General features: G+C 39.4%; 1 protein-coding gene across 2 annotated transcripts in view; it reads right to left on the reverse strand.

Annotated features, from left to right (window-relative positions):
- The window catches only part of NKAIN3 (sodium/potassium transporting ATPase interacting 3), a 195,781-nt gene that overhangs the window by 53,934 nt on the left and 125,243 nt on the right, over nt 1–16,604 (reverse strand). For both annotated transcript variants that reach the window (XM_081013667.1, XM_081013668.1), the window contains exon 4: nt 3,792–3,989. In XM_081013667.1, coding sequence (XP_080869793.1) covers nt 3,792–3,989 — 198 coding nt within the window. The remainder of the gene's footprint in view (nt 1–3,791; nt 3,990–16,604) is intronic.

A 16,604-nucleotide genomic window follows, 5' to 3' on the forward strand; every position in this document is an offset into this window, starting at 1 on the left:
GAGAGATGAAAAGGTACCCTTCCTCCTTTAAGGCATGAGAAATTATGTAAAGTTCCCCAAGGAAGAGCCTCACTAGCTCAAAACATTTGAATTATTTTTATTAGAAGTGTTTTTCTGAACACCTTTGCTGTCTGTAAAACAGATGAAATGTGTGTTGGGATTGATAAACTAGGTGTGCTAGAGCTACAGTCCAGTGTTCACTTGCTCCACAGTAGGACATACTCCTGAGTAAATATGCACATGATTGTCAGGACTGTGGCTTTTGTCTGCAACACACACACACACACACACACAAACACGGGTGGGGAGATTATAACAATGATCACCCTAGAAAACTAGTCCAGCTCAATCTTCATCTCTATTATACTACATTCTTTTTTTAAAATGTGGCCTTAGTTGCATGTAATAGAAAGTTCTATTTGGTAGGTAGTAAAGCTGAAGCAAAAATAAAACAATTCTTGCTTGTAAAAGACTTAATACGGACCTGTAGAGCTAGAGCTTTATTGCTAAAGACTGTGACTTTTAAAACACACACATCAGCAGTTTTCAATCTACACATTCCCAAGCTGCTAATGAATCTTTCAGAAACCCATCGGCTAAATGAAATAGTCATTCCTGTGACTGTCAGTCAAGTCTTTTCACCAGAACTATTATAAATACAAGGTTTCATTTTAGATGGTCTTTTGTTCTGCTTTTTCATGGCAATGTATTTGTTCAGTGCTGTTTTGTTTTCCTGAGCTCTTTCTAGGCCTGTTATTCGTAGCCAACAAACACAACAGATGTAATTAAACTTAATTAAAAGGGTAACGAGGAACATATTTTGTGTACAAATCCCCAAACACTGAATTGCTGCGTATTGTTTTTAAGAAAGCAGTGGCAACATTAATTACCTATCATGCTCAATTTACAGATTAGAAAGAGGCTACTGATTTTCCTTACCCAATTGGCTATTCCCCCCCTTTTTTTCGGTCACCTGCAAAATTGATATGAAGTCCTTTTACTGAAGGTTCTGACTCATATAGTTCTGACTCATAAATCTCTGTTGGGCCCACATGTAACAGCATTTGATTAATAATTGACATGCTCCTCATTTTAATGGCTGCTGTGCTAAAGATTGCTAATTAAATGGTTGCTAATTAAATTATTTTCTCCCTTTGATGAAATAGCATTTAAGATCACAAAATGTCATAGCTCATCCTCACATTAAATAATCAATGCCTGGCAGATGCTTTGAAAACAGCTGGGAAGAAATCTTTTTTTTAAAAAAATCAAGGAGACTGCACGGTGGTGGTTATGATCTACTGGCTAAAATAGAAACAGATAGCATGGCTATTTAATATAATTTCATTATTTTTAAAGGGCCAAACCATTTATATTTAAACTCCTGATAAACTGAATCTATGAGAAATAAGGAATAGCAAAGTTGCTTTCATTTTAACAAATGAGGATTCTGTATTACCAGGCTTTTACAAACAATTAAGCTGTGAATATCTAAGGTATTGTTATGAAGTTTATAAAGCCTATTAAAAATGATCTTTTTGTGGGGGAGGTTAAGCATTAAACTGGATTTATTATGGATATTTTAACTTGGATGTTCTTGGTAATATTTAAATCACAAACAACAACAAGAATAACATAAGAAATCCATTTCCCATTTTAAAACAATCATATTAGCACATAAGAAGTACCTCCTGTTGCCTGTCCTAATTCCTTGCATGGCTCTGGATTTTAGCTCTGACCAATGGTTTAAAACAATTAGTGACAGATCTCTTTAATAACCCCAAACTGACATCTGCTAGTCTAGCAAACATGAAAATATAACCCAAATCATTGTTGTCGGTTTTATTCCTGCATTTAATATTGTATAAAGCCAAACCATACCCATTCAAAGTTAGCAAGCCAATAAGTGTCAACAGTTGCACACATTAGATCTCCGGCCATAGATTTCCATGGCTAAATCTGAAAGTCTGCTGATACCATCTAAAGCTGAAAGAGTACAGCAGCCACAAATACACTAGTAGAATAGCTACTTCCTCCAACTATTGCTTTGCTGCAAGTAGACACTTCACCAGTCCTTAGTTCTAATAAATTCTTCGGTTTCAGTTTGGAAAGCTCTGCAGTAGAGGCTGCTCTGAGGTCCCATGTATAATACATGGCACTGACTTTCCGAGTCATTGGGCAGAATTAGAAAATAAGAGGTTAACCTAGATAGTTACGGTAGCTTTCTAGCAGCACATACACTACAAGGGCAAAGAGACCATTGCCCCAGTATAATCAACCACTTTCCTTTCTTAATGGGCAATTACAGGTAACTGACAACGAAAAGATGACTTTTACACTTGTAAATTCAGTTGCTTTGATATTTTGAAGCTTTCCCGAGGAAAATAGGCTCTTTCTGGCTAATTGAAGGACCTTACTGAGTCTTCTTTCCCACTCCTGGTCTCTATGGTTTCATTTGCGAATTGGTACAATGACTCACACTAATTTAGATAATAAGGCACTATGCACAGCCATATTATATGGACAAAATGCCTACCCATTCTAAATGGGTTCATTTCTTACAATGCTCTGCTAATTATTGTAGTCATTATCACCTTATCTATTTTTCCCCTTCTCACAAATGACCTAGCTTTTAAAACTAATAAAAATGGTATCAGGTAAGTAAATACAAAGCAGAACCAAGGACCCACTACAAAAATGATTGCATCAATTGGACTAAATATGGATGAGAACTTCAACTCACAGAATGAACACATTTAGACATGATTACTCTGCGTTTCTGCATATACATTTTACTTGACATAGTTGAAAACTGCTGTTATGCCAAGGGACCAACATGCTCAGTTTACTGAAAAAACATAAAAATTCCAGTCTATGAGGCAAACCAGGGCCTCTACATACTTCTTCTTAGCCTTGCAGAACAACTCTAGGAATCTTTTAATTTTGTATCAAACCTGATTTTTTTTGCATAGACATCACCAGCTGTACTGAGCTACCCCTTATTCAGGACGATTTGCAGCAGGTGGTGAAAAATATTTCTCTTCCATTCCTAGAAGCAGGCTTATTCCTGGGCCAGATGTGCATGTTTCCCAAAGGAAGCCAGCGCCAATGAAATAAATGATTATTTCTGCATTCTAAAGAAATAATTGCGCAAATGCACGAGACCATGTAGTTTGCATAAATGATTAAAAGTGTGCTTCTCTCTTTCTACGGATATGCTTGTGCAGGAGGTGATGCAAATGTTTTCATATGTGAGTCCTTCAATTTTGCCTCTAGGCAAAAGAAGGTTTCCTGACAAACTCAAAACATAAAGCATATGCATAAACAAGCATTACAGTGTTATAGGAGGCAGGTGCAATCTTTGGCACTGAAAGAGAAACTGAAAATCAAGAGAAGTATCTCTGCTGCTCCCAGCTATTAGCCGTATAGCCATGGGGGATATGGATGCCAGAAGTATGGAGCTTCTCCACTGATATGCCACCAGCCATGCAATCTGAAACTGTGGTGCCATAAAAATGACCTTAACTTGCAGAAACGTTCTTAGATTTTAATTTAAAAATTGGCACAATCTTCTAAATGCATTTCATATCATAATCCAAAATAGGTTTTTTTTAAGGGAAAGATTATCCAGCTGGTGACATCTTCTATGTTTTCATATCCTTTTTTTTAATTCAAGTCAAGACAATATCTAGGCTGTTGAGTAGAGTAAACAACTGTGACAATATGTAAATTGTATAAGGTGGCAACATAAGAATGGAACAATCTGATTTGCTCAGCAAACAGTGACTTACAGAGAGTAATATTTGGATGGCGCTGTGAATGACCTCTAGGTATTGGAAGTCTATGATGCAGCCTGTCACAGAGACATAGGAAAAATCATCTAACATCCCAGGAGCTGAAGGACGCACCACTCTTCGTATGCAGCCTGGTCCATGTTCTCGCCACCAGGATCGGTGCATTGAGATGTTAAAAGTCATGAGATCAGTTTCCTAATGAACAAAGAGAGAAGAAGAGTGAAATCTTTCTGTTACAGTGGACCTCATGCTTTTCTGACATATAGGCCCAGTTCCAATGTAAAGTTTCCTCATCTCTCACATGAAATTGAGAACGTATGCTAAGTTTGAATGCTCTCTGACATTTTAACAACATAAAGCACACAAAGTCTGTACTGATGGTAACCCCAACCATGGTTAATGCTGAGAAAATTTCCAAACCCATTATAATTCCTGGTTTTGAACGCTGACTTGAAACATTAACCATGGAGAGCATTAATCTCAGCTTGGACCTAATACTGTACTATGGTTAATACAGAAAACTAAAGGGAGAGAACAACAAACATATATACCCTGTCTCTTAAGAAGAGGAAACACTGCATCTGCATAAGCTGTACTCAGGTATTCACTAAGGTGTGGGGAACCTTTGGCCCTCCAGATATTGCTGAATGACAACTCCCACCATCCTGGGCCAATGGCAATGTTGGCTGGGGCTGATTGGAACTGTAATTCAGCAACCTCTGAAGCAGCACATCTGCTGTAGACTACAGACCTGTAAAATGGCCGTCTAAAGTTCTTCTTTTGAATATTTGGCAAGCACTTTTTTGCTTTTGCTTTTAGAAAGTTGCTGAAGACATTTCCTTCTCCTCAGTTGTGGTCTTTTATCCTTTATTTCTTTGCTACTTGTTCCATGCATGCATGCATCCATCTCTCTCTCTCTCTCTCTCTCTCTCTCTCTCTCTCTCTCTCTCACACACACACACACACACACACTTGTATTACTGCTTCCTATTCTCCCCTCTTCCCCTCATGAGCTGGCTAACTGGGTTATTTTTACATTTTGTAGAGTGCCCATTGTGTCATAGGTGTTAAATAAATTATATAAAATGATGGTAATGATCTGCTGGAATAAAGCCCATTGAAGAAAATGAACCCTTCAACAGCGAAGTGTTCAGATCAGATGGCCTCATTAGAATGATAGATTGACTCATTAGATTCTCATCACTTAATAGTGCATTGTAGTGCTATTAACAACGGAATATTTCTCCTCCCTTGCACAGTGTCATTAGTTTTGAGAAGCTGGATATAAACTACTCTTAACTATTCCCTTTGGTGGCTGACTATTCCCACAATAATGCAGAAACAGCAATGCAGAGCAACAACCACCATAAGACATGTATAAGCTGCCATTGCATTGCTGACGATGTAGGGATCACTCTAGTACAGTACTGAAAATGGGAAAATGGAAACATTTAAAATCCAAAACATTCACATCCATAACAAACAATGGCCCCTGGAGTGCATGTGGACTACACCTCACACATGTGTGCTCAGTTTGATATACTTCTCCTTCTGGTGGTTCACTCATAGGGTTGGAGGAGAATTTAGTTTGGTCTGCAGTTTTAAATGCAATTCTTGGCTCAGCCCATACCAAAGTGCATAGAAATGTGCAACTGAAAACAATATACATTTAGAAATATGCAGACAGAGATTTAAAAAAATTGTATTTAAGTCAATATTTAAATAAAAAATTACATTTTGGATTTTTTTAAACATCACAGGTTAATGCAAAAATGAGATGGGACAGACTTATGAAGGAACACATGTAAAATTGGTATTGGCCAGAGATAGAGTGATATATCAATCCCTACTCATTAAACCTTTAAAGTTTGTTAAGACTAATCTGAAAATCATAATATCCTACAATAATGTTCAAAGTATCATGGTAATTAGGTCAAGGACTTTTTACTACATTCTTTTTGCTCAATATGTAACCAAGGGAAAATTACACCAATTAAAAAGAAATATTGGTCATTGGAAAGATGGGGTGCCATCGTTATAGATTAGGATTCTTTGTACTTAGCTTGAATATGCATATGGTCAGATTGTTTTTCTAATCGTTTGTCAGCATTAAACTTACCTTTAATGAAAAATTAAACTGAAAACCCTCAAGGAGAAAAATCATATTCAGGCTACACTCCTAAACACACTTATAGCTATTTATTTCAAAATACATATATGTAGGACTGAGATGTCAAAATCACACTTTTAAAAAAATGTTTTAAAAAATGCAACATTCAACATTTGTATCAAGGCTACTTTTCTAAGCAAGATTGTGCAACCATACACATACACAAAAACTGAAAACAAAACCGAACAACATTTTAAAGCATATAATGAAGTCTGATATCCATTAGAAAAACTCACCATCATTACTTCAGTCTGCAACAAGATGAATAACATGTCCATAACACTGATACTACTAACCCCCAATGTCACTTGTCTACCATTAACATTATAAACATTAGTGAATGACAGGCACATATATTATACACAAGCCCTTTAAACAAATTTAAGAAGACTCCCAAGTTAGAAACATCAACACTTTTCTCCTCCACATCTCCATCACATTAGAAGACAGGATAGTGACTGATCATATTCAGCAATTGCATAGAACGGGCTGAGTATTACTTCAAACAAGACGTGTAGTATTAGGCTGAATCATATTACTGCCATGTCTGGTGAAATATGGGTACATGGACAGTGAATTTGGTGAAAGGGCATGTTGTACTAAAAAATCCCCACAGCCAAGGCTACTAGCAAAGAAAGGAGGCCAGAACTAGGAATCTTGGGTTCTCAAAACCATCATCTTCACAATTCCAGAACAATCTCTGGAAATATCAGCTCTACTGGTGTTGAAAGTGCCATCATGAAGGGCAAGTGAAGATAGGGTTGCCAGGGACCCTGAGTATGTGATGTATCTAAACTTCTGTCAAAGAATGTAAGCTCCAGCATTTAGACGGCCACTTCAAGAAACAGAATTTTGGCTTATATGGGGGTGCTTTTCAGTCCAGAGGTCACATTTCCTTCTGAGGCAAAAATGGGCAAAGCAACAATGGTGAATCTTACCTTTGCACAGTAGGCTAGTTTCTACACACACTTGCATGATTGATGATGATGATGATAATTTATTTGTACCCCACCCATCTGGCTGGGTTTCCCCACCACCCTGGGCGGATTCCAACAAAGATTAAAAATACAGTAAAACATTAGTCATTAAAAACTTCCCTAAGCATGCACTCTTATCCCCTATTGGGGCAAGCTAGAAGCATCCTCAGAATTCAGCAACACATTTTGGTCAGGCATGAACACTCAAGGAGGGTGCAAGGCAAGGCCAGCTAGTGGCATGGGAGTGGTATGTAGCGGTGGAGTGGTGTGGCCTGGGCAGGGTGCTGAGGACCAGATTGAAAGGCCTGCTGGAAGGCTGCATTTGGCTCCCTAGGCCTGAGGTTCCTTGTCTCTGGGCTACATGGACTCTCAATCTCACCCAGAAGCAGTATTTTTTTATTCTTATGAGCAGATACCATCCGTCTCTGAGCCTGCAGTTCTCTTTCCCTCTTTGTTTATCCTTAATCCCACTGAAGTAAATTGTAGTTTTAAGATTGGGTGGTCTGCCCTATGTTTATGAAAACAATGCTTCCTATTTTAGTGGAACAAACTTGTTGGCTACTTGACAGAATACGTATGGCAGAAAGCTAACTCACAGAATTGGTGACAGCCTCCCCTTATGCCACATAGCTCCTCTTACTTTAACACACCATTATCCCACTGGGTAAACTCATTTGCAGATGCCCATAGTATAAGATGAGATGCTGTTAAAAATGCTGGAAAATTATTCAAACACTTTTGCTGCATTTCAAAGAGCTTTTGTATCCTGCCCTTATTCCCAGTCCAACAAAAGGCATCATGTTCCACTTCGTTTTCTTGCTTTCTAAGTCTTTACTCATTCTGATCTTCCCTGAGACTGTGATAAATTAGCTTGTGTCTCTGTGCCACTTTCCATTTAAGTAATTTAGAGGAAGTATGTCTATTCTAAACTATAGCACATAATTGGTAAGAACGGCCAGTGACCAATGAGACAAATAATATTGTGAAATATAGTGGAGACCAGTGCTTTTTCCCCCTTAAAAAATGTTTAGGGGTACTCTCATTTTCCTCTTCATATTGAAATACTGTCCCTCAATGAGGTCAAACTTAGATTTAAAAAATGTTTAGAGATATGTGTACCCCTGTGTATCCCCAGAATAAAGCACTGGTAGAGACCATACAAGAGGATTGGCTGTGAGCATCTTCTAGGTTTTTAAAATACTTTTTCTCAGAATTCAAAACACAGATACAGCCAACTGAGTACTTGGAAAGCTTCCCAGAGTTTACATCTGCCCTAGTATAATAGTTTACATTTCTGAAAACAAGCATTTTGAAGGAGGCATTTTGTCTCAATAAATCCTTGTCGCCAAGGGGATGACAGATGACCATTTCATTTAAAACAATGAAAGTAACTTTCTCCTTAGTCAATTACCTGTAATGAGTGATGTCGTCGCCACTATCCAGCGACTGCCCGTGGCACTTGCACATCTCCTTATGCACAGTGATCTCAACCAAGATGTGTATTCTGTTGGAGACTTACATCTAACAATGGCAGTTTTGAGTACTTGTAAAATGTGATTCCTCAGCATCAGAAATACAATCAGCAAGGGAGCATCTGTTTATTTCTGTGCCCCACCCCAAACACAAAATCATCTCAATGAAGATATTGACCCAGTGTGCATCAGCTGTGAAAACGTAAATGCCATGGACCATTAAGAAAAGGACTGAAAATAAAACTGCAGGTATCATAACGCTATTATACAAATCTACGGTGTGACTGCATTTGGACTTCTGGGTATAGTTCTGGTCTCCTAACCTCAAAAAGGATATTGCAGGGATAAAAAAGGTTCAGAAAAGGCCAGTCAAAATGATATGGGGCAACTCTCCTATGAGGAAAGGTTGCAGTTTCTGGGACTATTTAGTTTAGAGAAAAGGCAAGTAAGAGTAGATGTGAAAGAAATGTATAATATTCTGGTTACCTATGATCTAATATTTTTATATAATGATTATTCTCACCTTTAATTAAAACCAAATGGTAGGCTATTTGAATATTGCTGTGGCCACATATAAAGCCAAGTCTATTTTACAGAGGGGAAATTTGTTTCCATTCACTTAAGATAAAGCATACCCCAATTTTGATGAAAAGTAAGCCTATGAGCTGATGGTATACATTAGGAGAAACCTGGGTGGGTGAGCTGGGTGAATTTGTTTTAACATTGTTATTCTTATTACTATTGAATTATTATTTTTTATTCTATACAACCTATGTGCCAAAATATCAATCCAAATTAACTGGGGTTAGAACTGCAGGCTATGAAACCATGCCATTTGTTAATATTGGTTTAATGAATTGCACATTATGAGTGTATTATTGCATCCTTATTTAAGAAAATGATGAATTATGTGTAGCTTTGCTTTTTAAATAATTGTCTATATATAAATGGATATTTATTAAGAAAACAGATAACACAGAAAAGAAATGCTTTTGCTTGGTGCTAAGAGATTTAACTCCAAGGATTCAATACAAATACATCATCTGCTTCCTCAGCCACATTAATTAAGTTAATTCACTACTAAAGAAGGGAGTATCTGGTAGCTGCAGGATGTGACATCATGAACATTTGTTCATTAGAAAAATAGCTTTAAGTAATAGGGAAATAGATCACTCAAGATCATTCATTACTTATCAATTGCTATGTGATGACTGATTGATTAGAACATTCCCATAGTTCAAAAGACTGTAAGCAATGACTTTAAAGTAATTTGCTCTCATAAAGCAGTCAGTAGCTTAGGGGCAGCTGCACTTTTGGGATGACTTAGTGTCTTTTAACCAATATCTCACACTACATTCATCTGACGGAAAAGATCCTTCGGGGTCTATAACTCTTGCTCTAGCTTGAATTATAATGAGGTAGGTCTAACCCTGTCTTTCACTTCTACATAAAATTATTCCAGGCTGTTATATATAAGGTCAACCTAAATCTTCAGAGATATCGCTTTAACTTTTTCTGCTGAAAAAAATGACTCTACAACTATGAAAAACCAAGGCTTGCAGACTCATTGCCAACTGGGTGTCAGTTGTGGGCAGTCTTATCTTCTGGGCTTAGAAGTGGGTACTGACAGTCTGCAGATACCAGTTGGGCATCACTGTCCACTGGTTTGGAAGGAGGGGCATGCAGTGAGATGTGCCAATCATCATGAGTTGCTGTAGGAAGAGTAACTCAAGTTTTGAGTTGTACATCTCACCAGACTGACTTGGGACAGATCTTTGGCTTGTACCAATTAACACCAATAACTCTCTTTTTGAAGTGAAAACTGTTTGGGTGCAGATGCTGCCCAGGCAGAGGGCTATGAATCCTGCTGCCATGAAGTGGCTAATAAGAATGGTCAGTTGTGAGACCACCAGCATTACACGTTAGAGAGCTGGTGATTGGTTAAGCTAGGCATTATGCAAGGCCACCCCAATAGTTAAAAAGGGTGTTGTTCCCTGTGGGATGTGAGCTCTTTCTAGATGGATTCCAATGCTTATTGAAACTCTTTTGGAGAAAATAAGCAAGTAAAGGTGGATTGATCTCTTCTTGTGGCAGATGGAGCAGTGTTGATGTGGGAATGGCTCCCAGGTGAAGGAACCTGTGAAGATACCCTAGAAGGATCATGCCCTGAGCATACTCAACTAAGAAGGACAAATGTCTAGTAGTTTAAGTTTTTATTGACAAAAGCTGGCATTAACTTTGCCAGGCTTATGCCCCAGCTGAAAAGTTGAAGCAACAGTGGGACTACCACCACCCTGGGCTAAAGTACCTTCATCTGACAGAGTGTGCACAAGCAACTAGTGATTTCCTCTACATGGGAGGCTGCACTTGTCTCTTCAAGCCCCTCCCAGTTCTAGGAGACAGTGTAGCAGAGGATAGCAGGGATTTGACTGCTTCCAACACATTCTGTGCCCTCTCCCCCATCTCTGACTGCTCAGACTCCTCCCCTTCCTTCAGCCGGGCTCCTGCCTCACGCGTGGCACAAAACCTCATAAATTGCTGGTCCCCAGCCTCCAGACCCCTGCCTCTGCCACACACTCCTCAGAGCCCTGCCAGTCCCTGACAGCTCACCCCTGAAGGATTATGGATAGACTATCATCCACAGGGCTGGGTGATTCTGCTGACTAGGATGCTAAAGGCAGGCAACAGCCAGCAAAGGCTGAGTAAATTCTCATTTGCATTTCCCCATTGGGTGACAAGGCTTCCAAAAGTCAAGCTTGCAGTGCCAGAGGGACAGTGCAGAAGACTAATTTTTGAGAATCCTGCCCAACCTGGAACACCTTATTTAAGGACAAGTGGGACTCTGCAGTGCTGTGGAGGCTATGAACAGCCCACTGTCACAGTTAAGCAAACTGATTTACTCAGTTTCATAGACACATTGACTGTCCCTCACGCACATGGACTCCCAGCTTGGCAGTAGACTCCCCTTCCACCTTCCGTCCTCAATAAGATATTCTTGGACCTAGCAACAAATCTAGTGCTAGTAAGAGGAGTGCTTGTCTGGAAGCCAGAGAGGTTTGCTTAGGAAAAGGAAGAAGATAGAGAAGGACCAGTGTGCACTGGGACCCAGGACTCAGCTATACAGCTGCAAATATAACGTTTTAAATGTGTTGTAAAGTGCAATGTACAAATGGGACACTAGATGACAGTGAGCTATGCCAAATTCAATGTACTTTTCAAAATGTTTTTTAAAAAAAAAGCATTTTCACAGAATTTTTTATATGTGTGTAGATTCCATCCCAGATGATGACCAGGATGTGAGAGCCGTTGTCTGAGAACAATCTGATAGTATTTCCTGGACACTATTATATATATTGGCAGACAAAAACCATGCATTTGCTTGTGTAGTGTACTAAGAGTTTTTCACTCTCCCTTCAACAGTAGCTTCTCACATTACAGCCTTTTGGGTTCTTTCACCATGCTCCTTGGCATAAAGTTGTAGCCTAGCTCAATTCCAGATTTGATGTCTGCCTCCTCATTTCTATCTCTTTCCATAAGTCTTATTTCTACAATGATTAATTGCCACCTAACCTGCAATTATTATGACAAAACTGATTTGAAGAAGATTGAAAGTAAGAGGTAAAATATCTCTTTGCGAAGGTATCATTTCATCCATTTGTACACTGTAATTACTAAGACCCCACAATGTTAAACTGAAGTAATATGATGGGACAAATAGTGTTATCTGTGAATTTTGCATTCCAGAATCAGGTGAACGGAAGTTTTCAAGTGGCAGCGTTTGCTAACACCTGGTCTCGCAGTTTTCTCATATACTGGTCTTGTAAGATTAACCACAAGTTGCTATAATTTGTTAAACTTGCCAATGTAATCTTGTGTAAATCGTATTATCCTAAACTTCTCATTTTTTGTGTCACCCAAATAAATGAAATTAAGGGTAATGAAAAGCAACAACCCACAAGTCTTTACAGTGTGAACAATTAGGCTTCAAAACACTTTCTCTGTGGGAATATGGTCAAAGCTGTAGTTTAAGGCTAATAATAAAATTCTTGAAAATATACACCAGGGAACCCCAGTGTAATGGGAAGGGAATTGAATTAGCTTTATTAGTATTTCTCCCTCTTAATTATGATAATTCTATGGTTACATGATTTGCACAAAGGGAGGGAAATACAAATATTAACATGATTAAATTGTATTTGCATGTTAAAGAGAGTAGAAGGAAATGCTAAAATCTTGATTTGCATGCCCAAGGTCTACAGATGATTATAAGATTTAAAAATCTGTAAATAACAGTGCATTAGCTCAGTAAGCTTAGACGCTGGAGTTGAACGGGTGTTTCAGTGAGTCAGTCACATTTTGGTTCTGTTTTTAGTACAAGCTTCCCAGTAATTTGATTTATTTAGACTCATTAATTAAAACAATTATACCTTGCCCTTCTGATGTACAAAGCAAAGCAACATCCAGTGTGAGGTCAGGACTGTGCAAAAACGTTGTCCACTGTGAAGCAGTAGGAGTTGGTGGGGGAATAGGGCTCAACTGACCTCCTGTCACCAGCACTGCTGCAAAGGCTCCAGTGAAGCCAATCTGGCACGGTGTGTTTGCAACTGTGCTGGCATTGTCTGCCTCCCCATAAGCTGCAGTGATACTGGTGATAGGAGGTCAGGTAAGCACTACCACCCCACCCCCTGCTACTGCTGATAAACCATCTCCTCTGCCCAATGCAGCCATACTTTCACCCCTCCTTCTGATCTTAGGGAGGGGTGATTATTATTATTATTATTAGTAGTAGTAGTAGTAGTAGTAGTAGTAGTAGTATTAATACCCCGCCCATCTGGCTGAGTTTCCCCAGCCACTCTGGGCGGCTTCCAATCGAGTGTTAAAAACAATACAGCATTAAATATTAAAAATTTCCCTAAACAGGGCTGCCTTCAGGTGTCTTTTAAAGATAAGATAGCTGATTATTTCCTTGACATCTGAAGAGAGGGCGTTCCACAGGGCTGGCGCCACTACCGAGAAGGCCCTCTGTCTGGTTCCCTGTAACCTCATTTCTCGCAATGAGGGAACTGCCAGAAGGCCCTCAGCACTGGATCTCAGCGTCCGGGCTGAACGATGGGGGTGGAGATGCTCCTTCAGGTATACAGGACCGAGGCCATTTAGGGATTTACAGGCCGTGAAGGCATAGGCCCCTGAGTAAGTGTTCAGGGTGCCTCTGAGTAATTTAAGATGGTGGGTGGATCTTTTTAGTGGTGCACACACAAATGTTCTCCAAGCAATGTTTTTAAAAAGTGCAAAAAAGAGGGGGATCAAGAGGTAGGGTATCTCAGGCCTGTCTTCATAGTTGGGGCTCAGGTTCTTTGCTCCCCATCCCCAATAAAAACTTTCTGCAGGGCAAGGTGGTATGAGAAAAGGCTTGTGCATATATAATGTTGGCATCATCATGCCAGGTCAGGAAATCCTTAATTTTTGGTAGTATGAAAGAGAAACAATGGGAAAGCTCCAGAGAGAGAGAAGGAAGAATCAGTGAAAACTGGTGAAAGGTAAAATACTGGAAAAGGTGTAAGGAAACTAGTGAAAGGGTGTGAAGATGATGTTATACCACCACCTTAAACACATCTGGGGGGAAGGGGGGAAAGAAAGAGAGAAAATAGTGCATAATGCACACAGCGTAAAATAGAGATTGGCCAATTTCAGATAGTAGGGAAAATGAACATGTCCACAGACAGCTTTCCGGGTCATGTGGCCAGCATAACTGAACCACTTCTGGTGCAACGGGACACCGTGACAGAAACCAGAGCACACGGAAATGCCATTTACCTTCCCACCGCAGCGGTACCTATTTATCCACTCGCACTGGTGTGCTTTTGAACTGCTACGTTGGCAGGAGCTGGGAGAGCAACTGGAGCTCACTCCGTTGCAGGGATTCGAACAGCCAACCTTCTGATCAGGAAGCCCAAGAGGCTCAGTGGTTTAGACCACAATGCCACAAGCTGCATAGCAAACCACATATGTGCTATGCAGCAAACAAGCTGCATAGCATGACCACATATGTGCCTTTCCTACTCCTACCCACCATGGTCACAGGAATCATAGCACCTTTCTAAGCTGGTACTGCCTTGCTCCACTTCCTCCCCACTACATAACTGTGTATTCATATTATAAAACAGGGATGGGGAACCTTTGTCCTTCCAGATGTTCCTAGATTCTCATCACCCCTGATCACTTGACCAGGTTGGCTGGGGCTGATAGGAATTGGGAGTCCAACAACATCTGGAGAGCCACATGTTCTTCAACATCTGGAGAGCCACATGCTATAAAAGATTGTGTGGAGAACGTAAGTATGATTTGGATATGTGAATCAGCTCTCATGTTTAAGACTTAAAGAGAAGTAGAAATTGTATTGAATTCCATGTTTGTTTTTTTCCTAATAAGTGCACTTGACTGTACTTACACTTTGTGGGGAAAAATCAGTTTTGAAAAGGCTTTGCAGTCTACACAGAACTGACAAGATTTTTGGCTGGCACATATCCCATTTCTGACCAGTTAAATAGACGTGGTTTTGCATTTGAGCTTAACACATTCATTAAATCGGAAGGTGGAAGGATATTGCCTAAGTAATATTCACACACATTTGTCTATATTTGAGGCTTATTTCTTGATTGGAAAACAACTGGAGTGACTGAAAAGAATTTTGTGCACTTCTAAAAATCAGACCGATATAAACTGGAATCCGCAGAAGCTGGGAAAACAGGAAGTAATGGTCCATAGGATTAGACTGTTCAGTATATCGTGCTCAGCATTATGCAATCTGCTTCACTCAGGAACTATAGAGTTTAATGCTGAGTATGTAACATGACAAGGTGTCGGCAGGTGTAAAATCAAACACTGCCATTTTATATGTATGACTTCAGGCAAGACAATTTACCTTGAGAAACATTGCAGCCAAAGGTTTGCGAAAGACACAGCAACAAAAAGTGCTCAAATTTTAGTATATGTGCTGCCGAAGCGAGCACAAAGTGCTCAAATTTTGAAACACTGATTAATGTATATAATTCATATGATTCTGAAGTAAGGGGTTTTTTTTAACTCTGATATAAGCTTCCTTATACCACAAAGCAGGCTAAGCATCTTTAGGCATCAATGTAAAGGCATTCCAGTTATCTGGATGGGCACAAATCCATTTTTGCTTAGGTGTTTGTGAGAGAAGAGAAAAGATAAATGCCACATGGGCCTCTGGTATATGCTAAGGCAGCCTTAACCATCCTGGTGGTCTCCAGGTGGACCTGTATTTTGGAATACAACTCCCATCAGCCCAAACCAGCATGCAAAGGCTGTGCTAAGGTTTCTGTAGGATAAGCTTCAGGGGAAAACAGGAAAAGCTTAAATTTCAAACTAAGGGCTCTAGATTCAGTCCACCAGATATGTGTTCTTAGATCTGCTGCAACTTAAATTGGAACAAATTAGAATGCCTCCACCCATTTTTTTTTAACTGAGTGTCAAAGGCTGCCTACAAAAACAAACAAAAAACTAACCATTGGTAAAAAATTTTTGGGGGGGGGCTTGTTTTCAGTTTCCAGATGTAAGTGAAAGCAGACTTTAAAAAAATTATATAGCCGGGTGTGTGGGTGGGTGTGTTGTTGAGAACTACAGTTATTTATTTGTATCAAACAGAAATACCAAGAAACAAACTGAATAAGAGAAAAAGTCTAACAACTATGGTTGCATGGCATGAGAGCTGATGTAACAAAATATTTCATTATTGGTCCAGTTTTGTTTCAGTTTCATTATGGATCTAGTATAGAAGAAGACAACTACCTTTATCACATTTGACAGACTGAGGGGCCTAAGGGGTTATAAATAACATGAACTGATGGTAACTCCTTACACATTCCAATCTTAAATTATTTTTTCCAAACTGTTGAATATTGCACTGGAAGTGTCCTTGTGCTGTCAGTCAACCTCATTCTGCCCCAAAAAGAAAGAAAAAAGCTTCTAGTTCTACTTGTCCTTTGAAGACACGGATTTGATGCATACGTTCGTCTAAAATGGCAGTTTTCCAAAGCTTACTGTGCTAGAGATCTACAGTGAGAATTGCTATTGCTCTTTCACAGTTGCGTTATCACAAATCTGGAAGTAACTACCATGAATCTAACCAAGTCCTTAAATACACTACAGCCTTGCGTAATTGTAATGC

This window comes from Podarcis pityusensis, assembly GCF_964106645.2.
Source record: "Podarcis pityusensis genome assembly, chromosome: 7".
Lineage (NCBI taxonomy): Eukaryota > Metazoa > Chordata > Lepidosauria > Squamata > Lacertidae > Podarcis > Podarcis pityusensis.